This window comes from Scyliorhinus canicula, chromosome 4 (genome assembly GCF_902713615.1).
Source record: "Scyliorhinus canicula chromosome 4, sScyCan1.1, whole genome shotgun sequence".
Lineage (NCBI taxonomy): Eukaryota > Metazoa > Chordata > Chondrichthyes > Carcharhiniformes > Scyliorhinidae > Scyliorhinus > Scyliorhinus canicula.
In genome coordinates, this window is record NC_052149.1 from 35562365 (window position 1) to 35589335 (window position 26971).

Sequence of the window (26971 nt, forward strand, 5' to 3'; positions counted from 1 at the left end):
AGACCTGTAAAGGATATACCAGCTGGTCGTCTTCAAAGTGGGAACTGCAACTTGAACTTCAAACGAGGCTTCTTTTTATTCCATATAAACAAACTGATTATTGCAAACTCCACTCAATTACCCAAGATTAACCCTAACCCGTTTGGTCCTGGTGCCTTCCCTGACTGCATGGAGTTAATGCACTCCTTGTAGAAAGAAATATTAGCAACATCTGGAAGGGATACAAAAATCTAGGCAAAACATTAATCTTAATCGATGCATCCTACCCAGTCACGATACTGGAAGACCAACGAGTCCGGTCCCACCTAACAGACAAAATCAACTGAGGGAAATTAGCCCTGTATAGTTGTTTGAAAAAGGGAGTAATTATAACACCCAGGTAAGTAAACCCTGACGGAGACCACTTAAAAGGGAAATTGGTCAACCTCTCAACCCTCCCACCGGCACAGCAGACTCTGTAAAGTTAATGTTATAATCAGAGAAGGTACTAAATCTATCTACTGCGTTGACGGGAACTTTAATGTCGGCTTCGATACAAACATCACACAATAAGCATGATCTTATGCTATTTCTCCCCTCTCCACAGTGCAGCCCAAATATCAAAGGGTCTTGCCCAATTTGCCTTAGCCAGAGGCTCTATGGTCAGTGTAAACTATAAGGGGCAGCCATAGAACCATGGAATTATTGCAGTGCATTAAGAGGCCATTCAGCCCATCGAGGCTGAACTGACCCTCTGAAAGAGCACCCTTCCGAGGCCCTTTCCCCTGCCCTATCCCTGTAACCCCATAACCCCACATAGCCTACACACATGTTTACTAAGGGGACATTTAGCATGGCCAGTCCACCTAAGCTGCACATGTTTGGACTGTAGAAGGAAACTGGAGCACCCGGAGGAAGCCCATGCAGACAGGAGGAGAAATTGCAAACTCCATATAGTTACCCAAGATTGACCCTAACGCGTCCGGTCCCGGTGCCTTCCCTGACTGCATGGAGTTAATGCACTCCCTTCATAAAGTTAATGCACTCCCATGACTTCCCTCAGTCCTAATGGTGCTTCCAGTCCCTGTCTCTTTCCTCCCCGGAAGCCGATATGTCAAGCCTGGTTTGCACATTCTCCCTGTGTCTACGTGGGTTTCCTCTGGCTGCCCCAGTTTGCTCCCACAGTCCAAAGGTGTGCAAGTTAGGTTATCAGGATAGGGTAGGGAAATGGACTTGTGTGGAGTGCTCTTTCAGAGGGTCGGCACTGACTCGATGGGCAAAATGGCCACCTCCTGCACTGTAAGAATTCTATAACACTTCCTGCACATCTGGTTGCCCAGAACACGAGAAGCATTTTGGAATGTACACTTGGAGCAGGATGTGTATTCCACAGGACTGAGATGTCCTACCAAAATTATATTTATTAAACTATTAACTGACATTAAGAGAAATAAACGTAGAAGCTGATACCCTTCATTTTATAGGGAGCTAATTTAAATGTTTTACTCAACTCTTATTACTCATTCACCTCGGATTTTAATTTACTGAAAACTTCAGTGTTGCCAGCCCTCTGAATTTAATTTTAACTTTATCCCTAGGTTTAATTAATTAACCACTAATTATGATAAATTAACAAATTGGCTTTAGTTTCATGCTCATTAATTGATTATGTTGTATTTTATAATTTAATTTATTTCAATAGAAGGAAAATTAAAAGCTTACCTCGCACCACTTGACTCCTTGTCCAATGACGTTACTTTTTGATGCATCCCTGCCTCTCCCTATTGCTCCTCTCCCATTGTGATTTGCTGCCCTGCCACTGCCATTGTTTCCTGTGTTGATTGGTTTTTAAAGGTTCTTCTCTCCCGCTGTGCTTTACTGTACTGCTGCCAGTTAAGTGGCCTTCTCCTGTTCTTGTGCTCCTAAAAATAGAAAACTCAGGAAATCTTTATTGTGAAGCTGTTTAATTCCCTGGTCAGCAGGTGAATAAATATTGAAATATGTATTTGCTACTGCAGTGGAAGCAGCATTGATTTTGTTGCTACAAGCTGGTTGCTATAGGGTGGCACGTTAGCACAGTGGTCAGCACTGTTGCTTCACAACGCCAGGGACCCAGGTTTGATTCCCGGCTTGGGTCACTGTCTGTGCGGAGTCTACATCTTCTCCCTGTGTCTGCATGGGTTTCCTCCGGGCGCTCCGGTTTTCTCCCACAAGTCCCAAACGACGTGTTTGTTAGGTGAATTGAACATTCTGAATTCTCCCTCAGTGTACCCCAACAGGCGCCGGGGTGTGGCAACTTGGGGCTTTGCACAGTAGCTTCGTTGCCGTGTTAATGTAAGCCTACTGGTTACAATAATAAAGATTATTATTATCTTCTCATCCTGTTTCTGGACCTCTTGCATGGTCCTATTTGAGTATGGGTCACAAACTTCCCAATGATTTAAAAAGTAACATCCCTTTGGGAATTTTGACTCTAGCCTAATTTTAAAAGAGATGACATAAAAAGGTTCTGGAAATATTCAGCAATCTGGCAGCATCTATGGAGAAAGAAAGAGTTAAAATTTTGATTTATATGTGATACTTCCAACAAAAATGTATTTATTTTCCTACTTAGAAGCACTTGCAGCATTCTATACCAGCATAGTTGAGATCAATAGTTAGCCCTGTGAGGAATGCTATACAAACAGCCATTTTATTACTCTAATCCAACCTTTCTCTGATTCTTAGGTTAGAGTTGCACGCAAAATCAAAAATCCTGGCTGTATCCTAGAAACATAGAAATTAGAAGCGGGTGGAGGCCATTCAGCCCTTCGAGTCTGCCACGCCATTCAGTATGATGATGGCTAATCTATATCAATAACATACTCTCATGCTCTCCCCATTCCCTTTGACAACTTTAGTGTCTGGAAATCTATCTATTTCCTTCTGAAATATATTCAGTGACTTGGCCTCCACAGCCTTCTGTGGTACAGAATTCCATAGCCTCACCACCCTCTAAGTTTCTCCTCATATCAGTCCTAAATGGCCTACCATATCCTGAGACCGTGACTCCTTGGGCGGAATTCTCTGACACCCCCCCCCCCCCCCCCGGCAGGGTCCAGGAATCGCCCGGGGCCCGCGTAAATCCCGTCCCCACCGTGGCCGGAATTCTCCGCCACTTGGGAATCGGCGGGAGCGGGAATCATGCACCGCCGATCACCGTGCCCCCCACGGCGATTCTCCGGCCCTGACAGGCCTCTCCCGCCGGCGGGAATTGGAGCACCTCTGCTGCCGGCGGGATTGGCGGCGCGAGCAGGCCCCTGGGGTCCTGGGGGGGGGGGGGGGCGGGGGCGATTGGACCCCATGGGGTGCCGCCATGGTGGCCTGGCCCGCGATCAGGGCCCACCGATCGGCCGGCGGGCCAGTGCCGTGGGGGCACTCTTTTTCTTCTGCCGCTGCCACGGCCTCCACCCTCCACCATGACGGAGGCGGACAAGACCCCCCTACTGCGCATGCGCCGGTGGTGATGTCAGCGGCCGCTGATGCACCGGCGCATGCACGGACTGGCGAAGGCCATTCGGCCAGCCCCGACGCCGGGTGCGGGGCGCCAAAGGCTGTTGCCGCCGGTTTTGGCGGCAGTTGGCATGGCGGAAACCACTCCAGCGCGGGCCTCGCCCCTAAAGGTGCGGAATTTCCCCACCTTTGGGAAGGCCCGACACTAGAGTGGTTGGCGCCACTGCGCTATGCCAGGAACCCTGTCCCGCCGGGTAGAGGAGAATCCCAGCCCTTGTTCTAGACCTCCAAGCCAAAGGAAACAACATCCCTGCATCCAGTCTGTCCAGCCCTGTCGAATTTTACACATTTCAATTAGATCCCTTCACATTCTTCTAATATTCAGTAAACATAGGCCCAATGACTCAATCTCTCTTCATACCACAATCCTGCTATGCCAGGAATCAGACAAGTGAACCGTTGCTGTATTCCCTGTATTGCAAATATATCTTTCTTCGATAAGGAGACCAAACTTGCGCACAGTAATCCAGGTGTGATCTTAACCAAGGCCCTGTATGTCTGCAGGAAGACATCCTTGCTCCTGTGTTCAAATCTTCTGAGAAAAAAGCCCAACATACTATTTGTTTTCTAACTGTCTGATGTACCTGCATGATTGCTTTCAGCGACTGGTGTACAAAGACAGCCCCGGTCTCTTTGCATGTCACCATTTCCTCATCTATCACCATTTAAATAATACTCTTCCATTTTGTTTCTCTGTCTGAAGTGGATAACTTTGCATTTATTCACGTTATTCTACATTGCCACATATTTGCCCACTCACTCAACTTGTCTACATCACCTTGAAGCCTCATAACATCTTCCTCACCACTCATTCCTACCAAGTTTTGTGTTGTCGGCAAACCTGGAAATATTACTTTTGGTTCCCTCATCCAAATCATTGATGTATATTGTGAATAACTGGGGCCCAAGCAAGCACTGATCCATTTGGGACCCCACTCGTCCCTGCCTGTCATTTTGAAAAAGGCCCATTTATTCCTACTCTGTTTCCTATCTGCTCAGCGATTATTTCCTGCCAACATATCACCCCCAACCTATGCGCTTTAATTTTGCACACTAACCTCTTATGTGGAATGTTATAACCTGCATGAACCTATGGGGATGGGCCAATTAGCCTCCCCATAAGCCGCGTGGAATACGAGCTTCCCCAGTGCGAGATGGGGCCAGAGTAATGCACTCTTAACCTAAAAGCCTCTCCAGTTAGAAGCTGAGCTAGAGCTAGAGTAGTCCCTGAATGTTATGTCCTTGAGCTGGGACCTGAATGTTTTGTGTATATATAGTTGCTTAAAATAATAAATAGTTTTTCTTTATATTCACGAACCGGACTCCCCTGACCATTAAATGGGACTTTATCAAAAAACATTTGAAAATCATAACACCACATCCACTGGTTCTATTCTACTAGTTACATCGTCAAAAAAGCTCCAGCAGGTTTGTCAAACATGATTTCTATTTCATAAATCCATGTTGACTTTGTCTAATCCCGTTGATATTGTCTATATGTCCTTTTATCACATCCTTTATAATGGACTCTAACATGTTCCCTGTTCCTGCTGTTAGACTAATTCCCTATTTTCTCCCTCCCTCCATTTTTTAAATAGTGGCGTAATGTATACCACCCTCCAAACTACTGGGACTGTTTCAGAATCTACAGAATTTTGGAAGCTGACAACTATTTCCATGGCCATGCCCTTTACCCTGGGATGTAGATTATCAGGTTCTGGGGAATGATAAGCTTTCATTCCCATTAATTTCTCCATTAGTTTTCTAGCAACATTAATTTCCTTCAACTCTTTCTCATTAGACCCTTGGATTTTTCACATTTCTATGGAGTTATCTTCCTCCGTGAAGACAGATCAAAAATTGTTGTTTAATTGCTCTGCCATTTCTTTGTTCTTAAGTTCTCCTGTTTTGGACTGTAAGAGACCTACATTTGTCTTCACTAATCTTTTTATTTTTATTTTAGAAGTTTTTACAGTCAGCTTTTATATTACTTGCAGGTTTACCCTCCTGCTTTATTTTCCCCTTCTTAATCAATCTCTTGGTCTTCTGTTGAATTCGGAACTGTTCCCTAATTCACAAGATTATTAATTGACCCCTTCTGATTGCATAGCACTAAATCTAGGGTAGCATGCTCCCTCGTTGATTCCTCGACATACTGGCCTTAAAAGCATCTTGTACATACTCCAGGAATTCATCTGCCACAGTATTGTTGCTAATTTGGTTTGCTCAATCTGTATGTAGGTTAAAGTCACCCATATTTTCTGTAGCTCTCTTGTTACATGCATCTCTAATTCCTGTTTAATGCCATCACCTACCTTTCCACTACTGTTTGAAGGCCTGTAGACAGCTCCCACTATTGTTTTCTGCCCCTTGTTGCTTCATAGCGCCACTCAGACTGATTCTACATCTAGATTTTCTGAGCCAATGTGCTCTGTCAGAATTGCACTGATTTCATCCTTTACTGATAATGCCACCCCACCTCCTTTCCCTTTTTGCCTTTCCTTCCTAAATTTCCTCCCACAGTCCAAAGATGTGCGGGTTAGGTGGATTGGCCATGCTAAATTGCCCGTAGTGTCCTAAAAGTAAGGTTAGGGGGGGGGTTGGGTTACGGGTATAAGGTGGATACGTGGGTTTGAGTAGGGTGATCATTGCTCGGCACAACATCGAGGACCGAAGGGCCTGTTCTGTGCTGTACTGTTCTATGTTCTATATCGAATGCCCTTGGATATTCAGTTCCCAGCCTTGGTCACCCTGCAGCTATGTTTCTGTAATTGCAATCATTTGTATTGTGTATACCAATTTTCCCTGTTAATTCATCTTCCTTATTGTGAATGCGCTATGCATTCAGATACAGTGCCTTTAGACTTGTCTTTTTAACATATTTACACTTCGTATTTTGTACTGTGGCTGTGGCCTTATTTGGTGCTAGCCCTTGTTTCCTCTGCCTTACACTTTTGCTTCCTACTTTTCTATCTTTTATTTCTATCTTTGTTTTCCCCTCCACGTTTAGGTTCCCGTCCCCCTGCCAACTATAGTTTAAATCCTCTCCAACAGCACACTCACAAATATCCCTGCAAAGATATTGTTCCTGGCCCTGCTGGGGTGGAATTCATCCAGTTTGGACAGGTCCCATCTTCCCCAGAATCGATACCAATGTTTCAGGAATCCTAATCCTTCCTCTATTGCTCTTTGAAAAATTCCATGAATGTAATACCAGCAATTAAAAAGAAACTCTGCTTTCTAGGTTCCATCTTAACCCACATCCAAAACGAAAGCACTTTAATGAGAGAGAAGCAAGTATTGTTGTGAAAGACATTGCATCTGCCTTGGATTTTCTGCACACCAAAGGTAAGGACAGTCAATACTAAAATAAATAATCAAAGATGTTAAGATCTGTATGATTTTAATGGAGGTCAGTACTTGGAAGTATCCATGGAAATGTGTAGGAGACAGGAGGAGTAGTGGTAACGTCACTGGACTAGTAAGCCGGAGACCCAGTCTAATGCTCCAGGGACATAGGTTAAAATCCCACCACAGCAGCTGGTGCAATTTAAATTCAGGTGGTCAGTAACAAATCTGGAATTGAAAGCTAGCCACAGTAATGGTGACCATCGATTGTTGTAAAAATACATCTGGTTCACTAATGTCCTTTAGGGAAGGAAATCTGCCGTCCTTACCTGGTCTGGCATATGCGTGGCTTCAGATCCTCAGCAATGTGGTTTACTCATAACTGCCCTCTGCAGCCATTCTGTTTGGGATGGGCAACAAATGTTTTTACTCTTTCATGTAATGAAAACAAAGACTTAATCCGCACGAATCAGTGTAAAAACTGCTCACTGTAAATAAGCTGTTATGATGAAAGAGAAGTTGAAGAAAACAAAAATGCTGCCATATGAGAAAGGAATAAAGATGGGAATAGCCCAATTGGATCCAACAGGTCTTTGATTTGGTTTGGTTTATTTATAGTCACGTGTACCAAGGTACAGTGAAAAGTATTGTTCTGCGCACAGTCCAGGCAGATCGCTCCACACATGAATACATCGAACATACTATAAATACACAAAGAACATACTGTAAATACACAAGCTAGCACTTTTCCAGGAGACACACCCGGAGTGAGACTCATCCAGAGTGGGGATTGAAACTTGGTAATTTGGTGCAGTGAGGTAAATCAGCAAAGGTAAGTGGAAAATCTAATTCTGCTGTTTTTCAGTTAAAAGTGCAGTGTGGAGCTTAGTGTCTGATTGGTTGAAGCTGCCCCCACCCTAATTGCTGAGAGGCAGTTATCTGTCAATCACCTGAGGCCTGTTTAGGGGCACATTGTATTCTTCTCTTTGAAGTTAAGGTATTTTTTGAGTCATCGGTTAGCTGAGGTCTGTATAAAAGACAGACAGACAGCGCACACAGTAAGCTAGCACTTTTCCAGGAGACACATCTGGAGTGAGACTCATCCAGAGTGGGTATTGAAACTTGGTAATTTGGTGCAGTGAGGTAATTTGGTGCAGAGTGTGAGGAGGTGCTTTTTAACCCTGGTAAGTGACTGGTAAGTAGTCTCTCTTCTTTTCATTGTCTAATTTATTTATTTTTTATTTTGAAATTCTAGTTGTTTAAGTTTACCTAGGGTTTAAGACATGGCAGCAGATCCCAGACCCGTGTCATGCTCCTCGTGTGCGATGTGGGAGCTCAGGGACACGTCCACTGTCCCTGGCTCCTTCACGTGCAAGAAGTGTGTTCAGTTACAGCTCTTATTAGACCACTTGACGGCTCTGGAGCTGCGGATGGACTCACTTTGGAGCATCCGCGATGCTGAGGGGGTCGTGGATAGCACGTTTAGCGAGTTGGTCACACCGCAGGTGAAGGTTACTGAGGGAGATAGAAAATGGGTGACCAAAAGAAAGAGCAAGAGTAGGAAGGCAGTCCCATGCGGTCATCTCCCTGCAAAACAGATATACCGCTTTGGATACTGTTGAGGGAGATGGCTCACCAGGGGAAGGCAGCAGCAAGGTTCATGGCACCGTGGCTGGCTCTGCTGCACAGCAGGGCAGGAAGAAAAATGGCAGGGCTATAGTGATAGGGGACTCGATCGTAAGGGGAATAGACAGGCGGTTCTGTGGACGCAATCGAGACTCCAGGATGGTATGTTGCCTCCCTGGTGCAAGGGTCAAGGATGTCTCGGAGCGGCTGCAGGACATTCTTGGGGGGGGGAGGGTGAACAGCCAGCTGTCGTGGTGCACATAGGCACCAACGATATAGGTAAAAAACGGGATGAGGTCCTACAAGCGGAATTCAGGGAGTTAGGAGTTAAACTAAAAAGTAGGACCTCAAAGGTAGTAATCTCAGGATTGCTACCAGTGCCACGAGCTAGTCAGAGTAGGAATGTCAGGAGAGATAGGATGAATGCGTGGCTCGAGAGATGGTGCAAGAGGGAGGGATTCAAATTCCTGGGGCATTGGGACCGGTTCTGGGGGAGGTGGGACCAGTACAAACCGGATGGTCTGCACCTGGGCAGGACTGGAACCGATGTCCTGGGGGGGTGTTTTCTAGAGCTGTTGGGGAGGGTTTAAACTAATGTGTCAGGGGGATGGGAACCAATGCAGGAAGTTGGAAGGTAGTAAAACAGGGACAGAAGCAAAAGGAAGTAAGGGGAAAAGTGCAAGGCAGAGAAGACATAGTCAAAAATCTAAAAGGGCGACAGTACAAGGTACAGTGACTGAGGGGAGCTCAGTGAATAGGCCCAGTAATAACAAAATGAATAAAACTGGAGATGTTAAGATTCAAAACAGAGGTAAAAAAACCAACATAAGTGTACTTTACCTGAATGCTTGTAGTATTCGGAATAAAGTAAATGAGTTGATGGCACAAATCATCGTAAATGACTATGATTTAGTGGCCATTACTGAAACATGGTTAAAGGATGGTCACGACTGGGAGTTAAATATCCGAGGGTATCAAACTATTCGGAAGGACAGAGTGGATGGCAAGGGAGGTGGTGTTGCTCTGTTATTTAAGGATGACATCTGGGCAATAGTAAGGGATGACATCGGTGCTATGGTTTCTCTGGTTGGCAATCAGTAGCTAGTGGTGTTTGGGGCAGCAGGGTAGCATGGTGGTTAGCATAAATGCTTCACAGCTCCAGGGTCCCAGGTTCGATTCCCAGCTGGGTCACTGTCTGTGTGGAGTCTGCACGTCCTCCCCCTGTGTGCGTGGGTTTCCTCCGGGTGCTCCGGTTTCCTCCCACAGTCCAAAGATGTGCGGGTTAGGTGGATTGGCCATGCTAAATTGCCCGTAGTGTCCTAATAAAAGTAAGGTTAAGGGGGGGATTGTTGGGTTACGGGTACAGGGTGGATATGTGGGTTTGAGTAGGGTGATCATGGCTCGGCACAACATTGAGGGCCGAAGGGCCTGTTCTGTGCTGTACTGTTCTATGTTCTATGGTGTCCCTCAGGGATCCGTGTTGGGCCCACAATTGTTCACAATTTACATAGATGATTTGGAGTTGGGGACCAAGGGCAATGTGTCCAAGTTTGCAGATGACACTAAGATGCGTGGTAAAGTGAAAAGTGCAGAGGATACTGGAAGTCTGCAGAGGGATTTGGATAGGTTAAGTGAATGGGCTAGGGTCTGGCAGATGGAATACAATGTTGACAAATGTGAGGTTATCCATTTTGGTAGGAATAACAGCAAACGGGATTATTATTTAAACGATAAAATATTAAAGCATGCCGCTGTTCAGAGAGACTTGGGTGTGCTAGGGCATGAGTCACAGAAGGTTGGTTTACAAGTGCAACAGGTGATTAAGAAGGCAAATGGAATTTTGTCCTTCATTGCTAGAGGGATGGAGTTTAAGACTAGGGAGGTTATGTTGCAATTGTATAAGGTGTTAGTGCGGCCACACCTGGAGTATTGTGTTCAGTTTTGGTCTCCTTACTTGAGAAAGGACGTACTGGCGCTGGAGGGTGTGCAGAGGAGATTCACTAGGTTAATCCCAGAGCTGAAGGGGTTGGATTATGAGAGAGGTTGAGTAGACTGGGACTGTACTCGCGTTGGAATTTAGAAGGATGAGGGGGGATCTTATAGAAACATTTAAAATTATGAAGGGAATAGATAGAATAGTTGCGGGCAGGTTGTTTCCACTGGCGGGTGACAGCAGAACTAGGGGACATAGCCTCAAAATAAGGGGAAGTAGATTTAGGACTGAGTTTAGGAGGAACTTCTTCACCCAAAGGGTTGTGAATCTATGGAATTCCTTGCCCAGTGAAGCAGTGGAGGCTCCTTCATTACATGTTTTTAAGGTAAAGATAGATAGTTTTTTGAAGAATAAAGGGATTAAGGGTTATGGTGTTCGGGCCGGAAAGTGGAGCTGAGTCCACAAAAGATCAGCCATGATCTAATTGAATGGCGGAGCAGGCTCGAGGGGCCAGATGGCCTACTCCTGCTCCTAGTTCTTATGTTCTTATAAACATAGACATCGGGTGCAGCGTACAGAATATAGTGCTACAACTGTAGAGAGATTTGATTTGATTCATTGTACATCGGTACACGTGACAGTGAAAAGTATTGTTCTGCGGGAGGTGTAGACAGTCAATGGATGGGAGGTGGGTTCACTGGGCTGTGTTCATAACTCTTTGTAGTTTCTTATGGTCTTGGGCCAAGCAGTTGCAATACCAAGCTGCCAGATAGGATGCTTTCTCTGGTACATCTATGAAAATTGGAAAGAATCATTGTGGAATGCCGAATATTATATTTGGCTCAGAGTCACAAATCACAGGGAATGATTGGTAGAGATGAGAACTGCACTACTGTACAAGTGCAGCAGTTGAAAAGTGTATTTGGAAGGATAGGAAGAATAGGTATTAGCTGGAAATTGTGTTCGACAGATATGGACACTGAGAAAGAAGGAAACAAAATGTTGTACGTCGTTCGATGTGGTCAAATGAAAACTAATTATAGAGGTGGATGTAAAGGGAATAAGAAAACTCTGATGCTTTTCCCATAGAGCCGGGGAGAAATGAGACCACCTTAGCGAGACCAACATGTTGGGAGAAATGAAAGATTGAAGACCAAAAGGGGAATTGACTTAACGAATTGAATAGGAATTCCAATGTGACAGTGTGAGCAGCACATGCCAGGCAACATTCAGCAGGATTGTGGACTTCGCAATTAAACCCTGATGCGAACACAACACGTGAAAGCAATAGGATACATTGAAAAATAAGATGTTCTAACAGCTAAACAGTTTAGAATTTCATTTTAATTAAAGAGAGGGGTTAAGGAATATAGTGAAAGGTGGGTAGATTTATTAAAAAGTGACAATCTGTTTGGCCGAACTTACCTTTTCTGTTTCTATTAGCTCCCCTGTTTTAACATCTGTAAAACGAGCAAATGCATATTTCTAAAATACATATCTGGCTTATGGCAAAAATTGAAATGCTTTGTGATTGTTTTCTTAACTTGAGACTGTTTGCTTTCTCAAAACAATCGCTGACTTTTCTTCTGTATAATACATCAGAGAGGGTTTGGGGCTGTTATTTATTTGAGTGGTGGGTGGCAACCCTGTAATTAAAGCAATTTGATGGAGCTGAAATAATTCTTTATCCTTTACTGTGTTGTAGATGAATAGTATAACTTGAATGTATTTTTGCCCTATAGCTAAAGGCTGGTCATTATTTATTCCCCTGATTGCTCGGCTTTGTTAGTGCTGGGGCATCTGATTTTAACTCTGGGCAGCAGATAGCTACACACACATGGATATTGATGGCGGCTGGCACATATGCTGCCAGGTGCTTAGCCGTTAACATGGCCCCCATGCTCAAACTGGTCAAGGACAGTGTTTTAAGCATCTGACCATATTGTAACAATCTGCCCACCCTATTCTTGCCGTTTGGGCAGTTATTTTTTGCCTTATGGTTCTTGACTCCATTCAGTGTGCTGTGGAATGTCTAGTTGCTAAATCTTGCCGCACCTGAGTTTAAAACTTCAACACTTCGTGGAGTTTGCAGATTGTAACTGGAACACATCCATGACTCCTGCTGACCTGTTCCAGTAAATTAGGGGTTAGAGTGTGAACTCCCAGAGCTGCGGGAGGAGTTGCACCTGAACTTTCCCAAGTTGCCGTCCGTCCGCCAAAGACTCTGCCATTTAGATGAGCTTTGCCCCCTGTTTCTCCCTCTTGTATCTTTTATTTCTAACCCACCCTGATTTTTGAATTTGATAAATATTTTTTTCACTATAAATCAGTTTTTGAGGAGTATCAGATTGACCGAAAGGATCTTATTGAGGATTACTTGTGCTATTTTGTTGTCCATGTTGAAACAGTAATGCTATTCCATTGTTCATGCAGGATTCCTTTAAAGAATGCAAGCAACAATATCTTGACTTATAAATACAAACATACAGGTGTGGTACAGCAGAAATGGAAAAGTATTTATTTAAAGCAAAACAATGTTTACTCTATGAACTCAAGTTAATCTTTTTAAAACATACAGTGAACATCTTAGCAACCATTAATTCAAATACAACACCAAAGAATACAACTCTAAGTAATTCTTACTTTCCTTTTAACATCCATAAGACTTGAAACAAAACCTTTCAACAGAAGCACATCAGGTTAAAGTCACTACTGAGAGCAGTTATTAGTTTTAAATCACCAAAGGATCGATTTACATTCTTTAGATTACAGAGAGAAACTCTAATATACCTTCTGGCTGTGACTATAGCTATCCAGCTCTGAAAATGAAACTAAAAAACACACTGCAGCAAACAGCCTAAAACGAAAGTAAAAAAGCTGATAGAAAGCCCAGCTCCACCCATTCTCTGACATCACTGCAGTAATAAACACCCATTTCAAAAAGGTACTCTCACGACAGATACTCATAATACACACCCATTTGTCATCTCGTGCCTGCGCTTGTGGCTGCTCCTCCAGGGTGCTCTCCCTGCCTCTGTCTGGACTGTGTGTGTCTCTCCCACTCTGTCTCTCTCCCCCTCTCTGTCTCTCTCTCCCCCCTCTCTGTCCCCCTCTCTGTCCCCCCTCTCTGTCCCCCCCTCTCTCTCCCCCTCTCTCTCTCAACCTCTCTCTCTCAACCTCCCTCTCTCAACCTCCCTCTCTCACTCTCTCTCTCTCACTCTCTCTCTCTCACTCTCTCTCTCCCTCTCCCTCTCCCTCTCCCTCCCTCTCTCTCTCGCTCCCTCACTCTCACACACTCTCTCCCTCTCTCTCTCATTCTCTCTCCCTCTCCCTCTCTCTCCCTCTCCCTCTCTCTCCATCTCCCTCTCTCTCCCCCTCCCTCTCTCTCCCCCTCCCTCTCTCTCCCCCTCCCTCTCTCTCCCCCTCCCTCTCTCTCCCCTCCCTCTCTCCTCCCCTCCCTCTCTCTCCCCTCCCTCTCCTCCTCTCCCTGCTCTCTCATCTCCCCGCTCTCTCCCTGTCTCTGTCTCTCTCCTCCTCTCTGTCTCTCTCCCTCTCTCCCCCTCTCTCTTCCTCCCCCTCTCTTTCTCAACCCCCTCTCTCTTTTCTCTCTCTCTCTCTCTCTCTCTCTCTCTCTCTCTCCTCTCTCTCTCTCTCTCCTCTCTCTCTCTCTCTTTCTCTCTCTCTCTCCTCCACCCCCCCCCCCCCCCCCCCCCCCCCCCCCCCCCCCATCTCTCCCTATCTATGATCAATGTAGGAATTTCAGCTGTATTGTTTTATAAGTATTTGATGAAGTCAGGGTTAAAAGCCTGTGTTAGAGGGTGTTTGACTGCTGAAATCTTGTTTTAAAAGATTCTTAGTTGAAAAGCAACAAAGTTTTTTTGAGCTAGTGGTTTAATTAACCATCGCCGGAAGCTTGGGTTAATGCAATTTAGTTTTGATTAAGGGGATTCCCTGGGGAATTGATCAGTTTTAAGTTTGGTGAGATGATGGCATTGCTGGGTGGAGGCTTTGTGAGAAACCATTTTTCAGTTCAGCTCTGAGCTGAACGAAGCGGTGTCCAAAGTGAGGCAGTTCTGTTCTCACTATAGGTTAGTTAAAAGAGATCAACAGTATTTAAAGCAGTGCAGGCTTGCCTGACGACACGGGGAGCTGAAACAAGCCAGTTGAAACAGCTTTTGAAGAAACAGCCAGACATTTTGTAGGAGTTGGATCTTTTCAGTAAAGTAGTGTCAAGAGATCTCTTTCTCAAATAATAACTCTTGTAAAACAAGTATTCCTCTGTGCTTGAAGTCATTGGCACTGCACCTAGCTCCTAACCACGTTTTGGCTACTGACTTCATTGGTACATCCAGCGTTACCCCCCTGGTCTGGCTGGTTGGCCTCCTGCTGCTCTCCAGGAGCAGGATACTCATCTGTGATGCCAATGCCTCCAAGAGCACCACAATGGAGGCATCTGCAAATTCAGGGCGAGCCTTCTAAAAGTGCCTGACTTGCTGACCCACTTCTCATCTCTCTGTTCCATCACTAGGTGAATTTGCAACAACACTAGTCACTCCTGGTTTCCATTTAAATTAGGCCTAGTTCCAGCCTCCTCCTTATAATTTTCTCTGTTAATTGGACAACCATTGGGCCACTAACTGGCCTGCTCATTTAAAAAAAAAAATTGTCAGATAAAAAAAGATGAGAAAAAGAAAAACAATTGTCAGGCTGTGATGAAGCGCACGGTCATGATTCGAGAATGCCCCCAATGTCGGGGTCCTGATCCAGAATCATGCAAAACATAGTAACTAAGAAATGCAGTTCCCCTGGGCTTGCAAAAAACAGACTGCCTCTAATTTAAACAATTAACATTTCATATTATTCTCAACTGATTATAGATGAATGCCAAATGTAACTCATCCAGTTAGACTGTTGACCTTTATGATTGCCGAAGGAAGCAAATTTACTATCAACTTTTTATTCAAGTATATTTGAGGTCATGGTCTGTCTGAGGATACTTTTCAACCTCCCGTTTATCCAAACTATCCTGCAAATGCCATTCATGTGCCCACTCACTAAACCTGTCCAAATCGCACTGAAGGATCTCTGCATCCTCCTCATTGTTCACCCTCCCACCCAGCTTTGTGTTATCTGAAAATTTACCAGGAACCTGTCTCCTGATTGTAATGACGGTGTGGCCGTAGGGTTAGCCTTACGGATCCTCACGTGTGTTGAGAAATGTCCCCTGAGAACTATTGTCATTGTGATTCTTTTGCTTTTTTTTTGTGTTTGGAAATTGTTGACTGGAACCCGCAGTCGTACAGGCAGGTCTCTTATCCACAAAAAGGAAATTATATGGAGTCCATTCTGCCTCTAGTGTGACTGGAGATTGGAAGGGGGGGGGGGGGGGGGGGGGGGGGGGAGTAGACAAAGCCTTGTTGCAGGAGGCTCATTTAAGGAGTCCTGGGTAGGGCTGCTTTTCCTCACCTCGATCTTGACCAGTAGTAGGAGGGTAGCAATTTTGGCCAATAAGAATGTTCCTTCCAAGGTAGCAAATTGTGCAGAGGGCAAGAGGAGTGGGTAGATATCTGATGGTTAAGGGACTGGTTACTGGAGAATCTGTTTCGATAATGAATGTGTATGGCCGTCCAAATCATTCCGCGGAGTTTGTTACTAACGTCTTCATGGATTTTGCGGAGCTGGCCTCAGCTAATTATTTTGTTGGTGAGGACTTCGATTGTCATCTAAGCCTCTTGGAGGATAAACTTCCAGTAACCAGAAATCTTCCCACCCTACAGGCAAGGGCATTAGCATTGGTATGTGAGGAGGTGGGTATTTAGATGTGAAGACACTGCATTCTAGAGGTAAAGAATTTACTTTTTTCTCTGCTCCTCATCAGTGTCATACTAGAATTGAGTATCTCTGCATGCCAAGAACAATCATACATGTGGTGTCCTCCTGCTCTATCGGTAGCATTGTGATCGCTGATCATGCTCCTGTTTTCCACGAATTTGACTCAAAGCCGCACCCCCGCAACTGACCTAGGTCATGTCTTTTTGATGCATCCTTGCTAAGGGATAAATAATTTACTGCATACTTTAAGAAGGAATTTGAGGATCAGTGGTTAGTCCTGAATGCTCCTATCTAATGAGGGAGTGGTTATGGTCATTAGGGAGCTCCAACCTGGCAAGACTCCAGGGTCAGATGACACTGGATGTGAATTCTCCAAGGGATTGAAGGACTTGCTGATAGATCCATTGACTGGCATGTATTGTAATTCATGTGAGGCTAACCTGCTACTGCTGACACGACAAGAAGCAAATATTTCCTTGATTTTGAAGGCAGGCAAGAATCCTGAGGAGTGTGCTTCCTTTAGGCCGATCTCATTTCTGAAAGTTGATTTGCTGTCTAAGGTGCTGGCATGGCGCCTAGAGGGAATTCTTCTGCCGATCATCTGGGAAGATCCAAAAAGGTCGGAATTCTTGCAACAATGTTAGAAGGTTACTGAATTCTGGTCTTCCAGAAATGGGTGTTAAATAGGTTAGTGATTTCCTTGGACGGAAAGAAAGCTTTTGACTGGGTGGAATGGAATTACTTGTTTTATACACTGCCAAGATTTGTGTTGGGAGGGAAATATGTTTAGTGGATACAGGTGCTGTTCATAGTCTCTGGTGACAGTGCTTACGAATGGTTATAGATCTGAGAATTTTAGCCTCCAGTGATGGACTAGGCAGGGATGCCCCATATCCTCCTTGTTATTCGCATTGGCTACAGAGCCCTTGACAGACGCAATTGGCAAGGATCCTTTGTTTTTTTGGGCTGCACAGAGAGGTGGGGGGTGGGGGGGGAGCAGAGCAGCATATGATCACACTGTATGCTGATTATGTGCTGGTGTTTGTAGCTAAGCCGGTCATCTCGGTTCCCACTGTTATTGTTGTGGTCGACAGATTTAGCATTTTCTCCAGTTACAAATTTAATTTTTCAAAGTCTGAGGCTATGCCAGACGGTGGGCCACACAACTAACTTCCCATTCAGTGGTCCCCCTTGGCATTTACATACTTGGATGTTGCAATTGCCCTCTTTAAGCAAGTGTATGGGGCCAATTTTCTTCAGTTAATTGCATCTATTAGGTGACACCTGACGAGTTGGTCCTCTCTGCGAGTATCGTGGCTGGGCAGGATCGTATTGATTACAATTAATGTGTCACCTAGATTACTGTCGCTCTTGCAGTGTTGCCAATCTTGTTGTTTGCTCGGGTCTTAAAGGAGATCAATGGAACGATCAATTAATTTATATGGAATATAAATAACCTGGTTTGGAGTTGGCCAAGTTGCAGCTCCCAGGTTCAAAGAGGAGATTGGTGGTGCCGAACATTAAAATGCACCAATTAGACTCTCATTGTGGATTTATAAAGGATTGGGTTAGAGAGGACCCTTCCTTCCTTCACTATGCCAATAATTTGACAACCCAAGATACTCCTTTTTTGAATATCTGTAACTTAGAGACTCTATTCTTAATAAGAGAACTATGCACCACGACTCTTCAGTTAGCCCAGTGGAAAGAATCCTGCTTTCTGTAGAGCCTAACAGTTAATTAGCAACTTTTATGACACTTTGTGTTCTAGATCCTGTGCGAATATATTGGGTTGTGTTCTCAATCCTGTGCGAGTTTATTGGGTACCCTGCAGTCTTGGGAAAGAAACTTGGCAGTCAATATTGATGAAGAGACATTGAGTGGTATGGGAATACAGCAATAAAATTTCAGTATGTAATAGAATTAAAGTGACTCAGTTCAATATATTGCACAGTTTGCACACTACACTCTGTAAAAATGAAAAAACTCTAATAAAAATGTCTTAAAAATTCCAAATTAGCTTATAAAACTCACTCAAGCCTGCCATAGGTAAATTTTATTGAAACCATCTACCATGGTGGGTTTCAATCCAGGGACCCCAGAGCATTGCCCTAGATTTGTGAATCACCAATTCAGTGACCTATACCACTAGGCCACAGGGATCCCCAGTGCATTTAAATCCACTTAGATTCTGGACCAGCTGAATGATTCTACTGTGTTTGCCACGGGTGGACAGGAAAAGATGGATGCGTCAACTGAGCAAGCCATGGTCTGTGCATCATAGGAAGTGTATGACTATCTGCCAATTTACTTAATTGCGTTTTCAAATTTCATCTCATCTGTGAACATTGAAATAATGCCCTCTATGTTAAAGCCCAGATTTTAGGTGGATTGGCCATACTAAATTGCCCCTCAGTGTTCAAAGATGTGTAGTTTAGGTGGGGTTACGGGGTTAGGGCGGGGGAGTGGGCCGAGGTAGGGTGCTCATTCAGAGGTTCAATACAGACTTGATGGGCCAAGTGGCCTCCTGCACTGTAGGGATTCTATGATACTACTGACTCCTAGCGGAACACAGCTCTATTCCTTTCTGTGTGAAAAACAAATTTCTCTTTCCCTTAGTCAATTTTGTATCCTTGCTGCTGCTTCTCCTTAAAGTCATAGGCATTAATTTTGCTCAAAGTCTATTATGTGGAACTTTATGAAATGCCTTTTGAAAGTCTATCAAATGCCTTTTGAAATTCCCAGGTTCGATCCCGGCTCTGGGTCACTGTCTGTGTGTAGTTTGCACATTCTCCCCGTGTTTGCGTGATTTTTGCCCCCACAGCCCAAAGATCTGCAGGGTAGGTGGATTGGCCACGCTAAATTGCTCCTTAAAGGGGAAAAATGAATTGTGAACTCTTTATTTACATTTTTTTTTTACCCTATTGTTTCAAAAGATTCCCCACACTGGGTTGACTAATTTATAATTCCAGGTTTCTACCCCTCCCTTTTTCAAATGAAATAACGTTTTCAATCTTCCAGTCTGGATACCAGTCAAAACTCCAAGGAAGTTTGGAAGATTATGGCCAGCCCAATTTCCACCCTTGCTTTCCTCAGCAACCTTGGGTGACTGTTCCACTTTGAGAACTTCCAACCTTTCCAGTACCTTTCAGGGGCGGCACAGAAGCACATTGGTTAGCACTGCTTCCTCACAACACCAGGGACCCAGGTTCAATTCTGGTCTCGGGTGAATGTCTGTGTGGAGTTCGCACTTTATCCCTGGTCTCTGTGGGTTTCCTCAGGTGCTCCGGTTTCCTCCCACAGTCCAGAGATTTTAGGTTAGATGGATTGGCCATGCTAAATTGCCCCTTAGTGCCCAAAAGGTTAGTTGAGGTTACTTGGATAGGTAAGGTGCTCTTTCCAAGGGTCAGTGCAGACTCAATGGGCCGAATTGCCGCCTCCTGCAGTTTAGAGATTCTATTCTATTCTACCTGCTCCTTATTTTTATCCTAGTCAATATCACTACCATATCCTGCTTTGCTACTACATTGACTGCATCTGGGTAGTGATGGTGGCAGGGCATTAGGAATGGTGCTGTATATAAAATATATAAAATAATAAAAGCAAAATAGTGCCGATGCGGAGGGGGGTGACATTAAAATTGATAGATTGCTCATAGTAAAATAGAATTACTGATGAGTTGGGCAACAACACGTCAAACTTATACTGTAAATACAATGGGGAAATGAATTCCATACAGTGCAAAATTTAAGGTGTTCTGACTGAGACTTCTGGTGCAAGGTATTCTCTTATGCAATTAACATTTTGTTCTTCTTGTAAAGGTATAGCACACAGAGATCTGAAGCCAGAGAATATCCTTTGTGAATTCCCAGATCAGGTATGTCTATTGCACCATTTTACTAGTTACAATTTGAGTGTCTCTAAACAAAAGGTTATGCTGCTTGGTTGTGTCGTTGAGGTGTTCTGGAAAGTCTGGCTCATGGCTTCCATTCTCTGATGCTTCCAGAGAGTGCAGCTCCCTGCTCATTGAAATGAGCTGATGATATGGTGAGCTCTCTTGATGGTGATTGGATTGGATTGGATTTGTTTATTGTCATGTGTACCGAGGTACAGTGAAAAGTATTTTTCTGCAAGCAGCTCAACAGATCATTCAGTACATGGAAGAAAAGGGAATTAAACAAAATTCAAGAAAATACATGAGAATACATAATAGGGCAACACAAGATATACAACGTAACTACATAAGCATTGTCATCGGTTGAAGCATACAGGGTGTAGTGTTAATGAGGTCAGTCAATAAGAGGGTCATTTAGGAGTCTGGTGACAGTGGGGAAGAAGCTGTTTTTGAGTCTGTTCGTGCGTGTTCTCAGACGTCTGTACCTCCTGCCCGATGGAAGAAGTTGGAAAAGTGAGTAAGCCGGGTAGGAGGGATCCTTGATTATGCTGCCCGCTTTCCCCCGGCAGCGGGAGGTGTAGATGGAGTCCATGGATGGGAGGCAGGTTTGTGTGATGGACTGGGCGGTATTCACAACTCTCTGAAGTTCCTGAAGTTTGAAATACATGACAGTTCATTTAATAGGTTGTTGCGTCTTTTTTTAAGCTTTCAAAATACTTTATTTCACAGACTTCACATAATTTGCCAGTTTCAGCTCAGTCAGAAGGAAAATGCTGAGATGAACAACAGTAGGGATAGGAAATATGAAATGAAGGAGGTAGATTAAAAGAGACAGGTTGCAAACGGGCGGCTTATGCAGTGTCAATGGGCTTGATGTCAATTTCCTCATTTGTTTTCCAACTTCTTTGACTTGTGATTTCAAAGTAAACCAAAACGTTCTGCATCCAGGAGTATTAGATTAAACTAATACCAGGTTGTGCTATAAAACCAATGGTTGGATTCAGCCAGTGTGACTATCTGTATAGAATTGTGATATGATATATCAAGATGGAACATAGTCATTCCCTTACATCCATATTATCATTTGGGTGAAATGTAGTGATACGTCATGGAGGTGCTTTATGTACTGAGAAATGCTCTTAACTGTCATTCTACATTGTTATAACCCCAGCGGAGTTCATGTGATAGGAACCATCAGGTTCCCCGTGCCCACCAGGCAATATGAACTTCTGAACCGGTGTAGCCCCTCTAGTATTAAAAACCCCGACCTGCACTCAGCTGGTGGTGATTTGATTGTAAGTAATAATAAACCTCTTTGTGCTGTAACCTATGGCTTATGCATCGCTGCTTACCTTGGATCTAACATTGGTGACAAGGCTTCAGTGGAGCTGCCATCGACACTGGTTGTTACACACCCGATCTATCTAGGGAGGCCTCGTCATTCAATGCAGGTGAGGATGGTTGGGGTCAATACATAGAGAGCATGCAGTTCCTCTACACACAAGTGGCAAATTGTAGCCTTGCTGGCATCTTGTGGGTGGCCCATATGCAGCATTATTAAAAAGCCTAACCCACCAGGACCCCCGCTAGTTCACGTTCCTGGTAGCCTTGGTAGGGGAACATTTTGAATCGAAGCTGTCCCTGAGTGCGTCATTTTCGGTTTCACCTGGCAGCCCAGGCCCAAGGAAAAGGTATCAGCAAATTTCTGGCTCGCCTCAGGAAACTAGTTGAGACCGGTATGTTGGTCCAACCATGGATGAAGCACTACGCGACCGGTTGGTATATGGGATCCGCGATGCGGCTGCATAAATAAAACTAAGGGCCGAAGCTCATTGAGACCTCCAAAGAGCCATGGAAATTGTAGTATCCAGGGAAAGTGCCGAACAGGGAGAGCAAGAAATCAAGGGGATGTTGGTTTAGGGTGCCAAAACAGGCCCCGCGTACAGCCTGCTGGAATCGAAGAACCTATTCCCCAGCATTGGGACTACAAGCAAGGGGCTAGATGGCGAGAACATCGCCAAACGTTTTCCCCTGACCAAGAGGACCGAGGGTATAATTACTGGCCGGCGGCCATAGCAACGGGATGCAGGTATCTGGGGCAAAGAAGGTCCTGCAAGGAGCCATCCACCCACCACACTGCCAGGCATAGTCCCCCCACCCATGACAGGACCCACTATGTGGAGGATGATGACAACTAGTGCCGACAAAGACATTGTGCGGCAGCACCAAGAAATGCTCCCATCCAAATCTCGCTCCAGGTGAACGGCCACACGACCCGCATGGAACTCGATACGGGGGCTGCTGTGTCTGTCATTAGTCGGCACATCGTAAACTGCATACGATCCTGGATTCATTGGGGCCTCACGGTAGCATGGTGGTTAGCATCAATGCTTCACAGCTCCAGGGTCCCAGGTTCGATTCCGGCTTGGGTCACTGTCTGTGCGGAGTCTGCACATCCTCCCCGTGTGTGCGTGGGTTTCCTCCGGGTGCTCCGGTTTCCTCCCACAGTCCAAAGATGTGCGGGTTAGGTGGATTGGCCATGCTAAATTGCCCGTAGTGTAAAGGTTAATGGGGGGATTGTTGGGTTAGGGGTATGTGGGTTTAAGTGGGGTGATCATTGCTCGGCACAACATCGAGGGCCGAAGGGCCTGTTCTGTGCTGTACTGTTCTATGTTCTATGTTCATCTGCTGACTCTCCAGGATACCAATGCAAGGTTAGCGACTTATATGGGGGAACCTCTCACAATTGCGGACACAACCATCGTTCCCGCTGAATATGGCAGCCAGTTAGCAAATTTACCACTGGTCACGGTGCATGGGAGCGGCCCTAGCCTGTTGGGGCGCGACTGACTCCAGCACCTTTGCTAATGGAGTTTAATCCGTACAAATGTGAGGTAATGCATTTTGGAAAGTCTAATATAGGGAATATATAGTGAATGGTAGAACCCTCAAGAGTATTGACAGTTGGAGAGATCTAGGTGTACAGGTCCACAGATCACTGAAAGTGGCAACACAGGTGGAGAAGGTAGTCAAGGAGGCATACGGCATGCTTACCTTAATTGGCCGGGGCATTGACTATAAAAATTGGCAAGTTATGTTGCAGCTTTATAGAACCTTAGTTAGGCCACACTTGGAGTATAATGTTCAATTCTGGTCGCCACACTACCAGAAGGAAGTGGAGGCTTTGGAGAGGGTGCAGAAGAGATTTATCAGGATGTTGTCTGGTATGGTGGAGATTGAGGGATGACCCGATAAGAGGTCTACAAAAGTATGAGGGGCATAGACAGAGTGGATAGCCAGAGGCTTTTTCCCAGGATAGAGGGGTCAATTACTAAAGGACATAGGTTTAAGATGCGAGGGGCAAGGTTTAGAGGAGATGGACGAGGCACGTTTTTTACACAGAAGGTATTGGGTGCCTGGAACTTGCTGCCAGAGGAGGTGGTGGAAGCAGGGATGTTAGTGACATTTAAGGAGCGTCTTGACAAATACATGAATAGGATGGGAATAGAGGGATACGGACCCTGGAAGTGTAGAAGATTTTAGTTTAGACGGCAGATTGGTCGGCGCAGGCTTGGAGGGCCGAAGGGCCTGTTCCTGTGCTGTACTTTTCTTTGTTCTTTGTTCTATACTGGCAAATGCACCCACATGTCCCCAAAGGAATATTGGCCAGTTCCAACCATATTCCAGGAAGGAGGATCAAAGCTGCGCTATTTCTGCGCCCGTCCCATTCCATATACCTTGCGTCCAAAGGTAGTTGCGGAGTTGGACCACATGGAGAACCTGGGGAACATAAGACCAGCACAATTTTCCAACTGGGCGGTGCCGGTCGTACCGGTAATGAAGCCCGATCACTTGGCACGTCTCTGAGCGTAGCATGCTTAGACCATAATCCAGTCCCCAGGAAAGGAGGACCTGCATGTCAATCAAGCTCAGTGACGGACTTGCAGCTACATATGAGACATGCATATCTCCAGCTGGTCCTAGTCCCCGAGTCACCATCAACACACACCGGGGACTCTGACAATACCCAGCTACCATTCGGGATTTACTTAGACGACGTATAGAAAACCTCCACAACTTGGCAGAAGTGCTACAGCGCTTGGAGGCAGCTGGCGGCCGCCTCCACTGAGAGAAGAGCATCTTTAATGCAGCAGAGGTGGTGTACCTCGGGACCGTGTGGACCCCCATGGTCTGCACCCCATGGGGAAGAAGGTCCAGGCCTTCCGCCAAGCCCCGGTGCCAGGGGGCAACGGAACTTCGGGCTTTCCTGGGGCTCATCAATTATTATGGGACGTTCTTCCCACAATTAGCCACGACATTGGATCCCCTCCATAAACTACCGAAGAATGGACAACTCTGGACGTGGGGCACCGAGCAAGAAGCAGCATTTTCCAGAACAGCCGCTTTTCTCTTCACGATTGCTTATTCCTTTTGACCCTTCTGAGCCATTCTTATTGACCTATGACACATCCCTTATGGCGTCGAGGCTGTGATACCCCACGTAATGGAAGATGGTTCCGGACAACCTACCTAATTGGCATCTAAGACATTGGCCGATGCTGAGAAACAGTATGCGCCAGTAGAGAAAGAAGGACTGGCCGTGGTATTCGGTGTAAAGAAATTCCACCAGTACGTCTACCGGCACCACTTCCTCATCCTGATGGACCATAAGCCCCTTCTGGGGCTCTTCAAACAGGACCGTGTGATTCCTCCCATAGCATCCGCCCGCATCCAGTATTGGGCACTATTACTGGCAGTGTCCATGTCTACATATTGGAACACCGCTCTGGGGCCCACATATCCCATGTGGGCGCTTTGAGCCACCTACCACTATCCACTGAGCCACCTACGTCCGCCATGGCCGATGAGATAATAGCTGACCGACTCATGCCATCTCGTGTCCACGGCTGGACCCAGACCGACCCACAGCTCTCCCTCATCAGGCACATGGTGTAGTACTGGGCAAAGCACTGGGCTCTGCCCGAAGACCTGAAAGCTCACATAGGAAAGATGCGAGAACAGAGCATCGAAGACGGTGTGCTCTTATGGGGCACCTGCGTGGTGGTCCCCGGGCGTGGACATTCAACACACTTACTAGATTGCCATAATGGATATGCACTAGTGTCTAAAATGACGATGCTCACTCGGAGCTACGTCTGGTAACCCGACACTGACATGGTCATTGAGCAGTAGCCCAGCGATGCCCCCAGTATCAGGCACCAACGATTACTCCCAGCAGCCCCAATCCAAACTTGGTAATGGCCCACAAGGCCTTGGGTCCGGGTTCATATCGACTTTGCGGGCCCCTTCCAGAAGGCAATGTTCTTCATCCCAGTAGACGCTCTGGTGGCTGGAAGTGATGCGGATGCAGGCGACAACCACCCGGGCCACCATGGAAAAGCTAGGCCAGATTTTCCGTACGCATGGAATCCTTTTGTGTCAGATAACGGCGCAGAGTTCGCGGCATTCACCTCCGCCAGTGGCATTTGACATGTGCAGACTGCACCCTACCACCCGGCTTCGAACAGACTGGCCGAAACAGCAGTCCAAACATTTAAGCTGGGCATGAAGAAACAGGCGTCTGGATCCTGGGACACTCGTCGGCTGTGTTTTATTTTTTCAATTGCACGACACCGCATGCCATGACAGGCGTCGTGCCAGCGGAGCACTTGATGATCCGTCGCTTCTGCAACTGCCTGAGCTTGGCCATCCCCGATCTATGCGGGAGGGTCCACCAGGACCAGTCCGAGATCCATGCCGGTTGCTGCCTGCAGACTCGCACATTCACCCCCAGCGACCCCATGCATGTAAGTGACCCCATTTGGGTCCCTGGTGTCACCTTAGCGGCCATCAAGCCAGTATCTCACAAGGGTGGGAATCCAATCGCCATGTGAATCATCTTCAGAGCCGTGTGCTGGATGACCCCACTGAACAGCGCCCCGCCCCCGCTGTTCCAGCTTCGCCAGACTCGCCGATGGCCCAACCGCCTCTAATGCCATTAGGGGGGGAGGGGGAGGAGATGGGGGTAGGGGGGAGGGGAGGGGGGAATGGAGGTGGGAGCGGGGAGAGGGAGGGAATGGAGGGAGAGTGGAGGGGGTCTTCCATCAGCGGATGCCACATGTCAGCCACCCTACCATGGCAGGACGGTGACGAGGACACGCCCGCAGGTTGTCGTGTGGCTGATGGGCAGAGCCCACTGACGCACCGGTGAGGAGGATGTGTTAACTGTCCATTGGACGCAGACAGTGACCAGGGGTTAGGCAGGCCGCGTGTCAGCAGCGCGACCAGGCCACTGGGGCACACAGGTATCCCATGGCAGCCGGCTGCCGAGGTGTCGAAGGACCTCCGTGTAACATGTCATTTCTCTGCCCCCCACCACCCTTCTGTCGGTCACCATGTATGCCAACCAGACTGCGATGTTCACCGCAGTGGTTGGAGCCGCTGCACTGCAGTTGGCCATCCAGTAGCGTCGACAGCAACAGCCCACAGTGGATGCAGATGCAGGGGCTGCTGCTGCAGCAGAAGGGATGGCCGTGGAGTGGCCCGTCGTCACCGCGCAGGCCGCAGGCGCTCATGTCCGGTATGTCCAGGGGGATGCCGAGGGGAACATTGACCCCCAAACGCTGAGGAAGGCACAGGATGCGTGCACTGATATCGAAGTGAATGGAGGGGGGGGAGGGGAGGGAGGAGGAGGAGGAGCCACTGATGGTGGAGCCAGGGCGCCACAGGCGGCCATCAAAGCCTAGGGTGTACCGTGACCGAATGTCGTTCAAAGCCTTATCGGACCTCACATGCAGGAGGAGACT

The 26971-nt window shown here is 46.3% G+C and overlaps 1 protein-coding gene across 1 annotated transcript in view; it reads left to right on the top strand.

Annotated features, from left to right (window-relative positions):
• LOC119964477 (MAP kinase-interacting serine/threonine-protein kinase 1-like) overlaps positions 1 to 26971 on the top strand; it is a 133481-nt gene that overhangs the window by 88408 nt on the left and 18102 nt on the right. The window contains 3 exon segments of the mRNA XM_038794023.1: positions 6776 to 6793; positions 6796 to 6879; positions 20092 to 20147. Coding sequence (XP_038649951.1) covers positions 6776 to 6793; positions 6796 to 6879; positions 20092 to 20147 — 158 coding nt within the window.